The sequence below is a fragment of the Oryzias latipes genome, chromosome 8 (assembly GCF_002234675.1).
Source record: "Oryzias latipes chromosome 8, ASM223467v1".
NCBI lineage: Eukaryota > Metazoa > Chordata > Actinopteri > Beloniformes > Adrianichthyidae > Oryzias > Oryzias latipes.
In genome coordinates this window covers 11738224-11758707 of record NC_019866.2, presented here as the reverse complement: position 1 = coordinate 11758707, position 20484 = coordinate 11738224, and the positions used below count along the sequence as shown (strand labels likewise).

General features: G+C 38.1%; 1 protein-coding gene across 1 annotated transcript in view; it reads right to left on the bottom strand.

The window, feature by feature from the left end:
* The window catches only part of LOC101158948 (cytohesin-3), a 32925-nt gene extending 19250 nt beyond the window's left edge, over nt 1-13675 (bottom strand). The window contains exon 1 of the mRNA XM_011478211.3: nt 13308-13675. Coding sequence (XP_011476513.1) covers nt 13308-13326 — 19 coding nt within the window. The 5' untranslated portion in view covers nt 13327-13675. The remainder of the gene's footprint in view (nt 1-13307) is intronic.
* Nucleotides 13676-20484: the final 6809 nt, after the last annotated feature.

Genomic DNA, 20484 nt, shown 5'->3' with positions numbered 1-20484 from the left:
TGCTAAAGCAGGACTGAGCCAAATAAAAAAATGATTAACAAACTTACTGGGTTTTGTTTTAGTATTGGTACATTGGACTATGGGGTTGCACAGCTATTGATTTAAAAAGAAAACTGTTAGTTTCAATTATTAAGCACTACAGCTCAAGTTTTTATTTTTCATAGGAATTTGTCAGCCTTTTTTTGACTCTAGTAGCAATGCAATATCTACCATTGGTAGCTTAGTATTTTGAAAGTCTTTTATTCCTGCAAATACAAACTGAAAATTGTATTCCAGCTCATTTTTCATGTTAAAAGGATTCTCCTGATGAAGCACAGGATGGCTTTTCTCTGAGTCAGCGTCGCTGCTTTTATGGCTGAGGCTAATGTGGGTGTGCTGACTGCTCAGAATGCCCGTTTTAAAAGCACACCTGTTGGAACTGATGAAGAAAGCTTCCAATAATTGACACTAATCTCCGATCAACAACATAAAATGTGTTTTTATTACACAATATAAACATGTAGAAAAGGCACATCTGCTTACTTAATTACAACAGTTTTAGAGCAATGATTCAATGTAAGTTTAATCACGTATTAAGAAATTTAAATATCAAAACTGTGTTGTTTCTGCCACAAATTTTCACAGGAGTCATTAAAAGAAAACCTAAGAGGATGTTTGATGCATTTATTTTCCAATTATTACTAGCTGTGTTTGAGGTATGTTAATCTCAGTAACACTCTTCTGTTCATCCTCCCCTTGATATCATCAACTCCATTCCCATAAGAGCTAACAGTTGCTAACAGTCGTGGAAAATAGTCTTTTTACATATCAATACACAAAAAAAATGAAATCCCCAATGATTCATAAACAGAAAATGTATGATTAAATTATAATATTTGTTAAAAATAAAAACAAAGACAGTGGGAGTGTTTGCTTTCACAGAATCTGGGATTTAAGTGGGTTCTAATCAAAAGTTACTGTTTAAACACACTTAAGTGCAAGTACGCAACTCTTAACCAGAAGAAAAAGCATACAATGTAGAAAAATTAACTGTATAATTTCAAAATCCTAGGGAACCGGTAAATGTAACCAATCCATGTGGATTAAATGCAAAAAAATAGCATCTAACTTGCCTTTTATTTTTAGGTGTTTGAGGCACATTTGGGTTGACTCCAAAAAAAAAAAAAACTGAATAAATAACATTTGTGTGTTGTACACATACAATTCACAAGCAAAAAAAGTTTTTTTCTAACACAACTTTACGTTCTAAAATCAGTGCACAGCCTTGACCATTAAACTACTGTTCTTTCTGGTCAGTGTGGGCACCTTGGTGATATGACCTTAGCTCACTGTCTGGGTTGTTCAGACAGAGATATGAGATTCAGGTGGCTAACAGGATATTATTGGCGGATCTCAATATGAGTAAATATCTTTGACAGCCGTGTCTCCTTGAAAAACAGGGCAGAGAAGGAGATGAACCACGAAGATCCTTTTTCTAGATGCATCTGTCCTTCAGAAAGTCACTAATCTGATTAAAATAATGAAGGTAGGCAACAGTAAGGGCTGCACAGTGGCGCAGTGGTTGGCGCTCTTGGTTCACAGCAGGATGGCCCCGGTTCAAGTGGGGGGGGGGGGGGGGGGGCAGAAACAAGGGGGAGCTTTCTGTGCATGTATGGGTTTTCTCTGGGGACTTCTCCCACCATCCAAAAACATGCCTTATCAGTTAATTGGTCACTCTAAGTTGTCCCTAGGTGTGAATGTGAAGGTGTGCGTCAGACTGGTGACCTTCGCCACACCTGGACCCGGGATCGGCTCTGGCAGCACCGTGACCCCAAAAGGGGTTCGAATGGCAACAGTAAACACTCAACATGATGTAATCAGCTTTCAGAAAAGTCCCAGATGAACAGATGGCAATCTTCCTGTAACTTTACCTTCCAGATAAAAGATCTCAGATCAGGTCAACATGAGGATACTACTCAGTGACGTAGAACATTAAGGCATGTTCGTCACAGCCGCTAATAAACATTCACCTGAGGAACGTGAATGTTTGAATGGAATGTTGAAAGTGACAATAGGATACCCAAGAATAGTCCCTTTCAAGATAGTTTTCCAAAAGTTAATAAACACCCAAAAGTCTCAACTTCTAAACTTTTCTTCATGACTAACATCCTTCTAGTAAGGAAGTTTACTTTGGAATTTTCCTTCCTGCAACAGTCAGTGATGAAACTGGACTTGTTTTGGCAGCTTGTCAGCTAGTTTCTGCGAGCGCTAGTCGTGTATAATAACCACTTTCCCCTTGAGTTTCATAGCATGCACAGAAACTCACTCACGCACAATAACAGCCTCTTCTCCAACTCCTGCCTCTTGACAGATGACAGTAGTGGTATGGAAATAGCCCACATTTTTTCTGCAGCAACCGCCCATACTGGTCCTACCAGTTGTGCGTCCTTACTCCTTCCATTTATTCATTTTCTGGACTCTTCAAAATCCTACTTGTCTGCTTTTTTTGCTTTTAATTTATGTTTATTACTTTATGATAAACAGGTCAGCTGTTTTCAATATAGGTGACCTTAAAACCAGCTTCAGTAAAGACGTAAAAAGAGGATTTTGGCCTCATAATGGTTCACAGATTTTAAGCCCTGACGGTGAATCGGAGTCGAGGGAGGCGTCGAACAGCAGAAGCAACAGAAATGAAACTGAACCTCATTCACCACCTTTATTAGATAAGGACTCATTTACGGTTCATGTTCATTTTTATCATTTCATCTTTTTCCTTTTTTCTTGAAATAGTGATGGTCATCTGTAAACAGGGTTACAAATGTTTGTCTGAGATCTTCCCACCTTTTCCTGGCACACATTTCTCAGAGGACACCTCAGATGGCACCCCGAAACTCCGTAGAGGGTTCACAAATCTCTCATAGCCTAGCAACAAATGGACAGGATGCCCCAGAGGAACTGGTTGTGACCACATTGTGAGGGAAACCTGCCACTAACGGGTAGAAATAACTGTTCCAGGTGCACTGCTTTTCAACATAAATTGACAAAATGTATTTATAATATTAGTGTTATAACACAGCATGTGTCAGATTATGTAAAAAGCAAATAAAGGAAATAATACTCTGTGTTTTTCCTAAAGAATATTAGTAAAACTTCTAACCTGATTGTTATATTTGGATTTTATGTTCTTCACATAAAGCGAAACTTTACTGTTTGGATAGATGAGCAATGAAAATATAACTGTATTTTAAAAAATTGCAATTAAACACAAAAAAAATAGTTATCCCCCCTGAAGGCGTTTCTGAATGTTCTGAGTCCTCCAGCCTCTAGACTCGCTTGTTATTCCCTGTAATCTCGGAAAAAAAGACGTCCTCAACATTTGCTTGATGAAAATTACATTACAGAAAAAAAGATGGGTTTACGTCAAACACAACATGCCCGTTTGATTTTTCAAAAACCTAAAAGCTTTAGTAGCCTAATCCCCCTGAAGACAAAGTGTCTTCACAGAACCCACTAGTTACAGTTACTTATTCATAAACAACTATCACATTTTTCAAATTTCCTTCGTTCTCTTCTCCTTGAATCAAAATAAATCCTCCAGTGATTTGGTTCCTATTCTTTTTTGGTTATTATATCCGAGGATTTACACAGCTTTTTGTGTGTAACAAAACAGTCGACTCCAGCAATCACTTTTTTTTTCTGATTTACTCCCTTATTCTTTTAACTTAAAACAGAACTAACACCCAAGTGAATCATGAAAGTTTTCTCTTGAACCAGCCAGCCCCAACTCAGCTTTCATATTACTTCTTTGCCTCTTTAATTGGGCACAAAATTCTACATAATCTCACAGCCTGTTGTGACAAGAACTCTCCTATTTGATCATAGATTAAACCGTTTCACAACAACACCAAGTCACAAAGCTGACATGAGTGGGCCACGCTAAGTCCTGAAAAGTTAGTCTGTTGGCTAACAGCAGGATCAGATCTGCAGAAACAAGATCAAAGGTCACAGTCTTAAAATTCAGCACTGTCACCGTTTTCAAGAGCTCATTCGAAAAAATGATTGTATCAAAAAGTAACATTCAGATCTTTGGATTAGGTCGTTTTACGTGAGATGCTGTCATTTTAAAAAAATAGGAAACCAAAGAGGGAATTTTGAGCTAAAAAATAGAACCATAAAAGCAAAAGTTATTCTATCTTAAAAAGTAAGTCTAAAGCTAACGAGTTACTAGCTTTTGTGTAGCCCATTCAAATACTGTCAATCAATTACTCCATGTCGACAGCGTGGGCCTTAATCCAACAAAACAAAGGAATAAATAAGTAGACTTTTTTATACGTTACTGAATACTTTATTTGTCATCCAAATGTGTGATATTAAGAGTTGCTGTGTCATTTTATCATATCAGAAACCATCTCTACAGTTAGTCATCAAAGGTAGTAATGGAGGATCAATGAGTAGGTGACGTGTTGAAGTGGAAGGAAACAAAACAAAAAAAATGGAATCTGAGTTTCCCGAAAAAAGAAAAGTAGTGTAAAACCAAGAAAACGTAACTAAAATGGCATAATCCTTATGTGGTTTTAAATAAGTGGGAATGGTCAAATAGATCTAAAACCAGTGTTTACACTTCTGAAAGGCATATTCTAGTTGCAATTTAAGTCCTGTACAAACACATACTATTAGGTTTAGTCCAGAGTCCAAGTAAAGTTCTGAGAGCATTTCCTGAAGAACGTTTACTTTTGAGAGCAGAAACTGTCAAACCAACGCATGACGTTTGTCGCCAAGATCCACTGACAGAATCCCAACGGATTTGTCAACTTAACTGTCCGCACTGAGTCTCTACTACCATGGTAGTTGCCCCACTTCCATGGAAACTTATGAAATGTTTTCTTTCAATGTGACCTCTACAAATATTAGGGGATAGAATTGCAGTTCTGGACCCTCCTCGTGTAAACAATCTGAAATGAGTGACCCTGTTTTTCAAAAATCTCAAGCTCCTCAGGAAACTCATCCAAAATAAAAGACTAGTGGGTAAAAGATGAAAAAGGAAATGGTTCAACAGAAAATATCAGGGGGTAATTTCTGACATATTATGATGCAACTTTTGCAAGAATAATCTGGGAATCCAGTTACAAGTTGCTCAACTGTGTTTGCAAGTAACTATTGCTTATTTATGTTTTGAAATGATCTAACAGACGTTAAAGAGTCAACAGGCTGACAAAGATTCATGGAAGTTAGATGTTCCCATCAGAAGACAAGGAACAAAATGGCAGAATTTCACAGAACTGTCAGCAGTTGATTAAAGTTTAGTGTTTCTACAACAAATATACAAGAGAGGTAAAACAGGTGAGACTGTGCAAAAGAGGTCTAAAGTACATAAACACAGATAATGTTTAGGTGCTGAATATCAGTTTTCTGTCAAACTGCAACATTTCATTCGGAGAGAAAATGACGGCTAAAGTGAGAGACAGAAATATGTCTATTTGTGAACCACACCATTTTTTTATTCTTTTGATGGTAAATTTTCTCTATTTTCTTTAAATCTATCCTTTAGATTTGACCTTTCTTTCCTGATTAGCATCATTAACACCATCAGCATAAACAGGATCCTCAAGAGACCCATCAAAAAACGTGTTACTGCTTTGATCGGCCGCCATGCAGTGAACCAGATCTCAATGAAACCAGACATGCTGTTGTCATGCTGTCTATAATAACAAATGACTCTTCCAAAAAACTCCAAACATGGTCCCTGTAGACCCCGATATGAGTCAATATGTTTGTTGTTTGTTTGAGGCTCAGGCCCTCAATTTGGAAACGAGCAAAGTCCTGGGATGCACAGTAGAAAAAACAGACAGATATGGAGACATTCCAGCTGTAAAGTGGGTCTTTCTGTCCTCGTTTGCTGTCTAGAGCCCCATGTAGGAGAAGAGGTGGATCAGGAAGAAGAGGGGGGGGGGGCAGGAAATAAGTGTTTTTGTAACACATATGAGTGGTTTGATTAATAAAAACCTTTTTCCCCACTCTAGAAAAAAAGGTTTTCCAGATTTAGAAAATCTGCATAAGCAACAACCTATTCCCAACATCAATTTATTTGCTTTTTTTCTATATAGAGGTCAGATTATTAACAGGCTCAGATTATGAACAGATCAGTATTCCACGGTGGGGTCAACACAGCTAATCCAGCCATGCTTAGATGTTGGGAGGAGCTTAAACCGAGTCCACACAGCTTCAAAGAGAACATGAAACCACAAAGAAAGACCGCACCCAATACTAGAAACCATAGTCAACTATTTATGTCCGACAACTCGTTGGATTTCTGTAGGTTCTTCGGCCGTCCAGCGTATTTTCCTGAGTAACGAGGATCTGGGGATCAGGGTAAAGTGGAGGCCACCCACCACCTGTTGCACAACTCCTCATTCTTTTCGTCTCCGGTGTAATTTTTATGGCTCCAGCTGTATGCTTCAACTAGTAATGTAGCTGCAGAACAAATATGGGACAGATTAGGGCCCTCCATTGTGGTGCAGTGTAATGGATTAGTTCACAGAAGCTCTTAAACTGCTTTCTCCAGTAGATTCTGAAGGAAGGAGGTGGGGGGGGGGGGTGACTGTGACTTTCAAACAGAGACTGATAAATCCATGTGGGAGCTGATGACCCTTTTGCATTGGAACTCTGACCATAGATTAAGTTGATCTTTAAAAGGCATTTGTCAAAAAAAAAAAAAAAAAAAAAAAAAACAGCTCAATTTTTTTAATGAATTCTTTGATTGAACAAAATTATTTTATTCAGCATTTAAAAACATCTAGAGGTGGGACACCGGCCTGCTTAGAAATTGATTTCAAATTGATGTTCATCTTCGTGATATAATCCAAATGTTCATGGAACCTATAGGAGTCATATCAAAAAGGAAACTCATATGAACTTGATAGCAGTTCCTCTTCTTATGCAACTGCATGGAAATGTTAGCTTTTGAATATCAGCTGTTCTCATCTAAACAAATACTAGTTTCTTTTTTTTTTTTTTTTTACACTTTCCTTTACCCCTTCTTCCTTTTAACCAAATGATGAAAATCCATCAGTTCAATACAAGAAAGTTAGCTATTTCAGTGTTGTTGCACAACAGATAATTTTGCTAAATTTTGGGTAAACATGTAGGTCAAACTGATTTGACACTATGATGGGACAGTTGCTGTAGTAGAATTTCTTACAGAAACTTCAAGGCCACTTCACGTTTGTAGAATTTCCAATTTGTTAAATTACTACAGCAGATTTCTCCAACTGCAAACAACAAAAAGGATGTCAACTTTTTCTTTTTCGATTGCGTTTTTTGTCTTTTAGACATGACAGATTCCCAACACCATACATGGGGGTTTTTTTTTTCAGCACACGTAGGAGCCGCTGACCTTTAATCCTCAAGCTGTCACCCATATTCCTTCCCTCTTGATCTCCTACATTTGACTATGCTTGAAAATAGCTCCCCCCCACTTATCCTCTGTGGAAGCATTATAGAGAGATGCACACATTCAAAGTAACATCGTTGTATACATTTGTGGCTCAATATGTATAGGGGGAAAAGGAGCTTGAGGTAAACACAGCTGCTTTGAGCTTTTGCACCACTAACCTAGTTTAAGGATCTGACTGCAGCGATCATTATCTTTTTGAAATCCACCAACGCACCTCTTCGCCTTCCTTCACTAAGCTTTAGACAAACTGACCGGACTGTACAAACACATCGTCACAAGCACGCAGACTGGTTGCTCAAGAGTCCTGCCACACTCTCACCAGCTCCTCTCAATTACAAAGACGCTGCTGCCGTTCTTAGCATTTCAGAGCTGTTGATAATAAAGTGGAAGACTTTAGGACTACAACAACCTTAGCCTACTTCCCAATATGCAGACACACTCATTTTCTCTCACAATAAACTATGACTTAACTCCGCATGATGCATCAATACCTTAAGAAAAGTATTTTAATTAGGTTACTGACCTCCTGTAGAATGCATACGTGTTTTTCTTAAGAGCAGATGTTGTATTAGAACGGCTGTGAGGTGAGACCCAAGAGAGAGCAGACTAAAGAGCTGTAAGAGGCTGGCAGTCAGCCAGAGGCTCTGCAAATCCATCACACAGGTGCTGAAGATGTGACATTTAGCAACACAAGTGAATGTAAAGATGAATTTGATTTAGTTGTTGCATTTTTAAGGGACTCTGGAAAAGCGAGACATCCATCAAACCCAGCTATAACAACTAAAAAAGAATGCAGAATGCATCTAAAGGAGAAATGTTAGTATTTCATCAACTGGTGTAAGGGTAAAAAATATTGAGCAAAGGTTAACTTTTACCTCAAAAAAGGTGTTTTTTCAATTTAAAAAAAGACTAAAAACACAAACAAAGACTCAACTCACAACAGTGCAAATCTAAGTCTGTAGTGGTTCTGCTCAAATGCTGAGGTCTGATCGCCAAGCTATAAAATAATGCATTTGTGGAGGTCAAAAGGGTAAGAGGGGCGATTTTCTTTTTACATTGTGCATGCATTTATCTCCCCTTTAAAGCTTTATGTGATTGTAGGATTAAAGGCAACAACAACAGAGTTATTGGCTAAGTTACATCCAACTCTCACTAAGCTGAAGTGCTTGGACCTTTTAAATGTGCTTCCCTTATTTATTTAACTCCTCTTTTCTGTGCTCTTAGGGAAAAAAAAAACATTCTTCAGTTGTTCGCAGTCAAAAAGCAAATGATGGCACAATAAAAATTTGTATCTAGAGACATTCCTTGGAAAAAAAATGATCAGGGGTGTTAGCACTCAGCAAAATACCTCAATCGTCATGGGGGTTGCAGGAATTTGAACCTGATAAATGGAATAGAGGAACCAGATGAGGGTTTGGAAGGTTATCAGACCGTTGCATTTTTCCCCCTGGACGTCGCTAAGGTTTATAATTATGTCTTTAAGCTGCACATATAGGCTAAATTTCATATTTTTTCTTTCTCTTAGAATCAGTGCAAAACTACCTGCTAAAGTGATCCCAACCTCATTAAAAGTTCTGTAAAATAAAAAATCGTGGACTTTTTGAAGCCTCCAGTAAAGTTTGTGTTTGAATGGGTTGAAGCTCCAGATCCATTGGCCGTCTTTGGAGGATACATCTTTTTCCTGCAGGTCAAACAATCTACGAGCTTACATAACTGTTCCAACAGTCCCTTTCCTGTTCACACTGTTCTGCTCGTACCTTTCTGACCAACACAAAAGCACTTTCCCACATAAATGGACGACTGCATTATTTGGCTGGAATTGAATGGCATTTTTGACACCAGACTTTTTGAAACCAACATGGCATTTTTGAAACCAACATGTTCTGAGTTGCCCGTACAAAAAGGAGGAATATAGCATAACACATTTAACCTCTATCATTCCCTGATGATCGCAACGCTGCAGAGACAGATCCTAATCTGTGACTGCACTGAGCCGTGGGCCTCCACTGCACAGACTGAAAGATCAAAAGAAAATCGTTTTTTACCCTACTTTTCCTTCTTCTCCAAACAAGAACATAAGTCTTCCCATTACTGAATTCTAAAAGAGAGCTGTACAATTGTTTTTTTAGGGCAGAATGAGGTCCCTGGAGGTTTATACGCATGGATCATGCTCACTTGAAACTTGGCCCATACTGTTGCAGTAGCTCCAGCCTGGTAAATCTAAAGTTAATTTCTGTATCATTCACTGTGTCTTAAAGTCTGCTGAGTCCCGTTTGAGTCAATACGGGGATGTCAAGGTTAAATATGACGTGCTATTTGATATCCTTGCAAGGCCAAACTCAACAAGGACCCTCTGTGTTCGGTGACCTTTCAGCCAGAGATGAAAAACCCACACTTAAGTCTTTATAGTAAAGCTAAAAAGTCTCTCATGGAAACCAGACTTTTTTTTTCTCTCTTTTTCTTTTTTCTTTTGCTTCTCTGTGCCGACTTTTGAGAGTCAATGAGCCAGAATGAGTCTGACTGCATGAGCACGGCCACCAGAGCGAAGGAGCAGTCAGAGAGCGGCGCGATCGCAACAGAGGACGACACATGCTCTTTCACAAAGGCGAGTCCGACTGACGGGACTAAAACCAGCCTGGTGGAAAAACTCAGCATGAGTTAGAGACTAAGAAACCACAACACACACAAAGATGTCCAAGTATATAAATCAGGATTTCCAAAGGTCTCTCAAAAGATTGCTCAAGTTTTATTCAAAACTGGCATTTTTCAGACAAATCCTGAAAGCATTTCAGGGTTTTTCTGGTGTTATTTTAATTCTGTCAGCGTCTTTCGGTTCTGCTCCACATGTTCCTCCAACGTTCAATTGTCTTTTCTAACTTTTCTAATGTTGCTGCTGACTGAATGGTTAATTGATGTAAAAATCCGAGCTATCAAATTCAAAACAAGACTTTAAAGTTACTTTTTGTGTCTCTGTTGTGTGAATTTTCTCCACCAAAATGCCCCTTTAGGAGACCACAACAGGTTTGGTGTCAAGTGTCAAGACTTTATGAGAAATTTTAGGACTTTGGAAATGGTGAATCAAAGTCAGAGCCAAAGGCAAGGTTGACTGAAGTAGGTGTGGAAGCCACAGTGTTGGCTGTAATGCAGTGAAAAGAAGCAACAACATTCCTCCTACTACCAGGAAATAAAAATAAAATAAAAAGTTTTTAAACTACACCACCTGTACTGTGGGTCCCTGACATCCTGCTGGCCCCTCTGGTTCTTAACAACCACAAAACCATCACTGTCAGCTGGAGCCTCGATCTTTCACCATCTCACAATCTGTCCCAACTTCTGTATGTCTAAAACTAGGGTCCTTTGAATTCCTAGAACACAGGTGAATCCACCTCTCAGTCTGGAAAGCCTTACTGCTCCCCAGACGGTTTGGGGATCTCCCACCTCCACCACTTCACAGACTTTGGCCTATGAAGAAAAGCTAAACTAATTTTCCAGAATCCTAAATCCCATTTATTGCAATAAACTGCTCGAGCCATCCTGCAGCTGAAACATGATAATCTAAGAGATCCGTTCAAAGATTTCAGCACTTCACTGCCTGATTTGAGTTGCGGTGACCTTCCTAACCCCGTTCTGTAACATGGAGTCACACACACTCACCCGCCAAGTTTAAATGACTAGTTATCACTCAGCACGGCAGCCTAAAAAATCATAAGCCATCACATGACAGTGAAGCCCCGATTCAAACCACAAACCCCCCATTGCACACACTGTAAGCAGCCCGTAATGAAAAGTAATGAAGCAGTGGAAGCAAAGTTTGTCAAATGCAGTCATGCAGAGCAGGAATGCTTTACAGCAAGCCACACTGTGCCACAAAGCTCCAATGCAGCCTTTCGGTCTTTTGTTCCCACATTGTGCATTGAGAGAGTATCGGAGCAGAAGGCTTTGTGAAGCTGAATGCCACACGTGTCAGGCAGATTACTACCAATCTATTATCTCTAAACCTTGTAAAGAGCAAACAATTCTGCCAAGGTGAGTCATCATGTTCTTTAATTAGACAAAGAACAAACAGATAAACCAACAAATCTGAGGCTCATTCTTGTAAAAATGTTCCTCCACATCCGTTCAACTTTGGTTGGCGAGATGGGAGTTGGTGTGAAAAACCTTTGGCATTTATTCAATTCTTTTTTCCATCGTCTCACCAAAAGTAAACCCTGTAAATGCAGAGAAAACAAGAAAAAATGGGATGCTGATGCACAGAAAAGGGGTTTATTTCAGATGAACTACAGTGCATTTGTTTCCCCTTTTTTTATGGTTACGGTGGACAAATGTTCAGTTCATAAAAGTGTTGCTTCACTCAAAGCGGGATGTGAATCATTCCAGATGATGGTTTTGGGGATATGTATCCAAGCAAGAAGAAGAAAAAAAAGATAAAAGAGAGGAATGGAGGAATAAATGAGTCCCTCATGCAAATGTGACCCAGTTTGACAGCTGGTTGTAGAAGACAACTTGTTGTTTTGGGGGGTAAATCAGGCCAGAATACTCTACTGAATGAGTCTCCTGTAAAACAGATTGATTCAATAACAATGTTCAGTGCATTGCAGATTTTTTTTCTCCGGCTTTCATTTGGCAGTGTTCCATCCATCATGGGCAGTTTTCCATCTTTACTCTGGCACTTCTTCCTCACTCAAACATTTCCCATTTCCCTTCAGACATCTCAGCTTCTTTGCGGCTACAACTAGATCTCACTCTGCTGCTGCCTTTTCAGCTTGTGGCCTGGCAAAGTGTAGGCAACATGGGAGAAACTTTCTTAACCAACCCGTCACCTAGTGCATTTTTTTTCCCTGTGATCCAAGCAAGCTTAGCACCGAGTCACGCGGTCTGCTTTCCCCTCATACCTGCAAACACCATCTCTTACACAAAGTGGCCACATACGTGGGTGTGAGTAGGTGTTAACTCGTTTCCAACTATTAGGCCGCAAACGCTGTTTAATGCACAAGAAGCTGATTTTCTGGCTAAATCTGTAATACAGTGAGTTTCGGGTAAAAGGAACAGACTGTAGAATAAACTACACTATCACTTCAGATCTGTCAATCATCACAGAGAAAAGATGCCATCAGCATAAAAGTACATTTAAAAAAAAGACATTTGAGCCATGCATACATGATAGAATGCTATGCTTGGCAGTATAACAGCACACATATGTCTGAGGTCCTACACGGACATGAGCCACGCTCAACCAACAGCTTTATACCCAGGTGCCATGTAGGTTCTTCCCCTGCAATTAGTCATATCCTGCAGGAGTGAACACACAGGATAAAGAATTTCACCTGCAGGAAAATTTCTGTTTTAGATTACTATTCTAAATCTGGTATTCCATCAATATCATGCGTTACATGCTGTTGCATTAAAAAATAAGGCTTATAGCTGCATATAGTCTCTTATTTAACACTATTGTCAGTGCTTCCACTCTGAAAGTGCCCTGCTCAAAGTTTCCAAAGCAGTTTTTGTGTTTTTAAGTACTTCAATCAAGTCTGCTATAGTCCCTGATGGAGGACTTTCATTTAAAACTAAAAGCTAAAAAAATGAATTCTAGCAAAGTAAAGTGATCTTAGCTAGATCTAGGGGTAATAACTAACAAAACTTAGAAGTCTGAACAGAAAGCTATGGTCTCCAGTACTGTGATGCTCTCATCCTCATTTAACTTTTAAGTCATCTTTTTGCTCAAATTCAACAAATCCAGGAGAAATCATCAGAAATCTTGGTAAATGTAGTCATTGGAGCTATTTGCATTTATAATAATAGTTGTTGATATTATTATTGTTATCATTTTTACACGTTTTTTAGTCAGAGGTAGTTGTGACACTAAAAACCAACGTACCTTGGTTGTCGTCGTCCATGACTGCAGCTGGTAGATCAAAATCTTTCAAAAACTGACCAAAGAATTAAAAAAGAAAAGAAAGAAACCTCCGTCGAGTGTATCTTATAAAAAGAAATACGTCCAAAACGCACAGGGCGCATTTGCTATACAGGTAGTCTCATTAACTGCAGCGTCTCTTTTGGTATTATTGTGGCCATTTACGCCTCACAGCCGGCAGCCAACTCCTCCCGTCACCGTCTGTCTCCCCGTCACTGAGAGAGAGATTTGTTTCTGGAGGAGAAGCTGGTCGTATTTTAACCAGCAGTGACGGAGCTCGCCTCCGAGGTCTCTCCAAATGCGCCTCCACTCCGCTGTCACTGCCACAGCAGGTTGGAAAGTAGCGTCAAGTTAACCGTGGTGAAGGAAAGACATAACCGGAAGTGTGTTTTGTTTCAACCAAAATAAAATCCCACATTCTGTTATTGAACACGTGGCTTTTAGTTTGAAATACCACACAGGAAACCTTTTTTGTCACCATCCTTAACTCACGTCAATGCCCGTACTGCACGTCAGCGCTAGATGCCGATTAAGTATCACGTGACTCCAGACAGCAGTGAGATTTAAAAACAAACCAATCGATAATGATTGTTCGACCTTTGGTCAAATCACCCGGAATGAATTTACAAACAGGGAGTTGCTGTGGGCCATGCTCTTCAAGTCCATACTAAAAGGGGAGGAAAAACTGCTGTCAAAACTGAATTATAGGATGGTTTACTGAACGTATTCCTTACCCATCCTTTGAAACAACAGTTTTTCACTTTCCATCTTTGTATTTCATTTTCAAGTTCTGCATACACAACTCTGTGGCTAAAAATTAGTCGCAAAATTCAGCAAAATGCAATCATCTAATGTATACATTTTTAGATATCATGATTTTCCTACCAGTGCATAGCTTAAAATAGTGATCTAAACAAAAGTTGTTTTAAAATAACTGTGTTTATTTAGAACAATAATAATAATCATAATAAAAGTAAAGAAGGGTATATGATATTTGAGTTTAATAATGCATAACAAGTAATCCATACTAGTCTACGGGGCTTTACCGTAATCCTAAATCTTTTATTTTGTCAGTATTCTAGACTTGTGTTTTTATTTGAACTAATAAAGGTGCCAGATAAACAAAAGCATAACATAACTGAAATAGTTTGGGTTAAGAGATGCTTTCAACAGACTGCATGCTGGCATTGTAAAATCCCACAGAGACTAATTGTATTTCAAAATAAGTGCACTTTTAGATCACATGCATGCACACTCCTATATTTGAAGGGATGGCTTCTTTTCCACACACGTGGTTTTAATTATAGCATTCCTGCTTCCACGGAGAAGGAGTGCCTTCACTTCCCGTGTGCATTACTCGAATGGTCAAGCACGAACAGATGTTTTAATGTCTTCATTCATTTAGTCGGAGGTGTCACTTTGAGAAGAGGGTCTCAGTCCCAATCTAAACAGAACGGCGTTATCCAGCCATAACACAATCAGTCCTACTGACAAAGTTAGCGCACACTTCTTGGCTTATTTAGAAAGAAAAGAGATTTATTCACTCTTGTAATTTTAATTGGGCCAATCGGATTTTTTTTAACTTAAACTGTATGTGAAAGAAGCTTTGGAATTCCACTGAGGAAACAAAGAAAGAGCATCGGTGAACAATAACAAGCTCAAATGACTTTTTTTTGGCAAGTGTACATCAGCAGAATGAAAGGATTACACACAACCCTGAGATTCATCAGTCTAGCACAATCCAGATTAATGCACTATAGTGGTAAAAAAAATATAAAAATAAGAGAGAAATGAAAAAAACTAAGTTTTTGGATTTTTTTCTGCTTGGAGGTAGACAGGATATGAGGTTTTAGACATCAGTTAGTATTTGTTTTCTTTGCCTTTTAGGCTTCTAGCAACTCTTGTGGAAATAATCCTGTATTTTGAAGGAAACTTTAGAGATAAGCAACGCTTTGTGAAGGGCAAAACAAATCGCCGTACCAGACTTTTCCTGATACTTTTTTTGTTTGGTGTTGCAAGGGCCGGAGAAAACATGGATGTAGATAGGAAATATTTAGTTAGCGGGAAATTTTGTTGGAAGTTCGCCTTGTTTTGAGGCCTAAACTACCACGCTTTCCTTTACTTCCTCTATTTGAAGTGAGGGATTGTTGTAAAGCAGTTCATACTAACCGCAAGCTGGGAAATTGACTACAACTGTTAAATAGGTCATGTGCAAAACTTTTCAGATAGCTTGAGAATATGGCTAGATGAATGTTTTACTGCCCACCACTGCAGGATTTGTCAAACAGAACATCCTCACTGAAAGATTCATTAAAAGCTTCCATGCTCCTGGGTCTGCTTCTCACAAGCCCATTCAGTTTGCTCTGCTCCTCATAAATGTCATGTTTATGAGTTTATGACTCATAAATAGAACCTCGTCATGGCCCAGATTTTCTCAGTCATAAACAAAAATTAACACGTAGGCTCAAAATGTATGCAGTTAAACAACTAAACTGTCTCAGTCACATTATAGAGAGTGTACTTTGGGTTTTTGAGATTTGCATGAAAAAAAAAAAAAACTGGGTAAAAAGACCACTAAAATACACCAGTGGCTTGAAGTGACCATGTGTGGCTTGTCTCCTGAGCTGCAGACAGTAAACACCCTTGGGGTGGTGCACGCTCTACAGATTAGGACAACTATCATGGGAAATATTTGTGGTGCTCCTGACCGACTTCACGTGACCTGATTGAGCAGTCAAACCGCTTCATATGCTTCAGTCACTGTGAAAATGCCCCGGGGTGATCCCCTTCCTCCTTTCCAACCCCCCCTCCAACATTTAATTACCCAGATAAACAACCCCCAGCACCCCTAGCCCTTTAAAATCACATCCTTTCAAAGTAAGACTTCCACCTTTCCTTTAATTATTCATTCGATACTCTGCTGTTTTTTTAGAAACACACAAGTTGTCTTTCGAAATTAACATTCCTCCATCTTCATGTTTGCCCTCAACCACATAGAGATCGATGTTAAACCACGGTGGGGAAACCTTTAAACAATCAATGAACAAATATTTAGAATCAATTTGCTTTTTGTTTATCTATAATGGCAAAAAAAAAAAGCTTTAGTAGTGCCACTTCAAAAAAACGGACAGTTTTTTTGGGTAAATCAAAGACGAGATGGAAAATAGTTTTTTTCTTTTATCTGATAAAGAAATACAAAGTTCTTAGGTAAACATACATCTTCTTTTGTAATTGGAAATTCACCAATTATTAGTCAACATTAAGCAAAACCAGGGCCCCCCATGTTCTTCCTGTTGAAGGGGCTGATGGTGCTACATTTTGGCTAATGTGACAGAGGTCACAGAGTGTTGCAGGACCTCCTCCCTCCAAAGTTCAAAAATCCAGCCCTGCATCGCCACCACGTCCTTCCTGCCATCATCTGACCGAAGGGCAAAGTTGAGCGGATTCACTGGATCCAAGGACACATATGAGTGGAGTCTTTATGTGGGCTCACAAAGGCGGCAGTGTGTGCCAGAGACCTTGAATGTAAAGCTGTGAGTGAGACCCCACGTCTGGAGGACGACCTTCCAAAACTTGCTGCAGTTAAAACCCAAAGAGGGATTATTCTTGTTAATAAGGTCACACAAGTTCACTTGAAGCTAGTGCTCTAGTTTATTTACTTTTTTTTCTTAATTCTGAGACTACAAAAAAATACAAAAAAAATATCCACCAGTTTAAGAACATCATGTTGTCTTTCTTTCCAACCAAAACTTACAAATTTAAGATTAGAAAAAATCACATATTTTGTATTGCTGCCAGGAAAGCAAATAATTGTGGGTAATCTTTAAGGCAGTCTTTAATAATATCTTTATTAAGGTTTTTTCAAAATATTTTACACTTGCATTTTTATTAATTAAGTCATTTTTTAGCCTCTTACCCATTTCAAGATCACAAAATGACATCTGTGAATGTAAACACCCATCCTTCCTCCTCTTCTTCCAAATTTCCTCCCTTGTTCTCTTGCTTCCTCTTCTCCTCCTCCTCCCCCCACTCCTTTGATATAGTTTTCAGGTCAGCTCAAATCTCATTACTGCATTTGATATCCTCCCTGAGAGCGCTTTGCTCGTGCTGCATATGCTTCTTCGCCTCCATCAGCAAGGTTGGGGTAAAAGCAAGAACTGCTTTTAAAGGGAACATCGGCATCCGATACAGACAGACAGTCTCACCAAAACTTTACATGACCATCAACGTTAATGCATTGTAGCTAACATCATTTAGATGAATGTATGGTTGTCTGTTCTCTGTCTATGCATGTGTGTTAGAATGTCTTCCAAATGCTTTATCATATGTTACAAACTGACGTTAACTCTGATCAATAAAGAAAAATCATTTAAATGCAGCAAAGCAATGAGTCTACATGTGGTGTGAGTCATTTACACTCAAACATGTATATATATATTTTACAAATATATATATTTTACCTGAAGTTCAAAAGTTGTAAGCACACAAAAACCCTTCAGTGTCAGGTGGGATGAATTCCTCTCAACTCCGGAACAAATAAAGCTGTTTGTTTAATAAATGGAACTTTAAATTCATTAAATAGTTTTTTGACTAAAACTGCAGAAACATAAATAGCTGAACATATGAAATTGAATGCATTTTGGTTTTGATAAAACAAAGGTCTGAGTCAAAAACTTTTGTTTTTTCTGTTATATGAGCTGGATGGAACTTTAATGAACAAAATACTTTGTTGTTGAAGATAATAGCTATGTCTTTTGCATGCAATATCAAACTGCTTCATATTTCTTATCTTGCATAAAGATAGTCCTCATTAGTTATAGTGACTCCTGTCAACCATTAAGTTTAACATGAGATAGTGAGAAGCAGCTCCACTTCAATAATGCATGTCAGCTTTTCCAAACATAACTTTTTTGTGCTAAACACTGCTTACTGGTAAAAATACAGAAAAGTTATTCTCCAAAGCTGTACTTTTTCATTTGTATATACTTTTTTGTATGCATTTTTTTCAACTTTTATAATAGTTTGTATTTCTAAAATGAAAACAAAAAGAAGAGCTTCTGGTCAAGTCTCCAACAATTGGATTCAAGTGTTTAAATTTTGCCCAAATAAATACCTTTGCATGAAAAAATAAGGTTTGTTGAGTTAAGACAACACAATGTTGTTGTTTTTTAGAGATTCAATAAAAAACAAGGATTTTAATTGATAAAGATGTCAGATTTCCAAAAGAAAAAAGCTTAGAATTTCATTTTTTCACACAAATTTAAATTTGGGCTCAAAGACTAATGAGTGTGAAAGTGGGTTGCACATTAAAATACTGCATTGCAGTCATGGGTCCCATCATAACAATTTCCATTTGCAGTATTATCACTCATTCTCACCCATTCAATAAAACATGTGAGCTGCTCCGGATGCCAAAGGCTAAACTTTATCTTTATCCCACTCCCCCTCTTTTTTTCTGAGGGTACAAACAGTCGGTGGGCAAAAACAGGGTAAAGATAACTTCACTTATCCCTCATCTATACATCCCTCCCTCTGCCAGTCCTCTATGAAAACCCTATTAAAATATTTCCCCAACAAATCCCCGAGCGATAAATCCTCTTTTTATTTTTCTAGAAAAGGGGGGTTTGACTGTCACACTGGGAAATTGAGTTGCCTAGGCAACTATAGATGGTTTTATGCTGCAGCCTGGCACATGAGTGACTAGTTGGAAGTTTTGCTGGAGACATTATACATCAAGAAAACATAGCTTGAATTTTTTCTTTTTAAAGGTGAAGAAAAAAAACATACTGGGTTGTGTCATCACATATCTGGTCTTTGCGATGAGTTCTAAGAAAGTAAAAAATGTATTTTAAGACTAAACATATATGGAGCTATAAACTCCTGAATTTTTTGACAAATTTATTATGATATAGTCTCACCCACTCTGAAACTGACTGACAGTTGCTGAATTTTGCTCATTAACCCTTGTGCACTAGGCAACATTGGAAGTTGGGTCATCTAGACCCCACTAGAAAGTGCGCTGAACATTTTTCTTCAATGATTTGTGATCTTCACTGGTGTCCATGGATTACATGAAATCCTCTTCACCTTTATCCACCTTTTTCATGGTAGGAATAACACGTCAATGGTCATCTTGACCCCATAGGATAGCACAAGGATTGTCAATGTAAAAGCACTGAAAAACGTATTGGCTGCTTCCCCCTAGTGGTCAGACAGTGCTACAACCACAACTTCTTTGGCCAGCAGAAGAAAAAGAAGTAGCACTTTTATGGTATAATATCAATTATACAGAGAAACAATCATTTACACAAAGCCCGACTGTTGTCCATTGGAAAGCTCCTGACTAGTTCAAATTGGACCAACGTTTTTTTTTTAAAGGCCAGTGATTGACTTTAATGGAACAAAGGTTTGTTTTGAAGAAAATAAAGATATAATTGCCTTGAAAGGAAACCTGAAAAAGAAACATTTTTTCAATGCGATTTTTACCAAAGAAAGGTCATAGAAAAATCTATATAAAGTAGTTCTGAGCAGTCATCTCTATGCATTTATAGAGCAGATATTGGGTTTCAGGAGGCCCTCTGATTCCAGAGATCTCAGGTTCCACTGCAAAACCAGCCCATATAAAAAGAAGTTAGATTTGTACACAAAAATACATACTTTTTTTATCAGTGGGATGAAAAAAAGAGCCAAAAATACTTTTGTCACAAGGGTTGTCAAAACCAAACAAATGCCGCACAGCTTAACAAACAATTTTCTTAAATGTTAAGGTTTTTTTTCATGATCAAAAGCTGGAAAGTTCCCTGTTAAACTAGCTCAAATCTCAAGAAAGCCTTAATTATGTGTCATTCAACTAAAATTAAACAGACATTTTTGTTTATTTTGCAAAATAAAAAATTAACATATTTTCCTAAAATTCACTTTTTGCAGTTTTCAAATGTATTTTATTAGTAGTTTTTTACGATTTTCCTGAACAATCTCAAAAGTCTAGGTCATCATACTTTGCTGCATTTTCAATGCTATGTGTAGGTGCGTATACATTTTTCTTAATTATTAGTCATTTTAAATAGTCTTATTTAACATTTTTTGTTACAGTACCTAAAACATGTTTCAAAATATGAAAAACAATAGTTCAAAGAAAAAG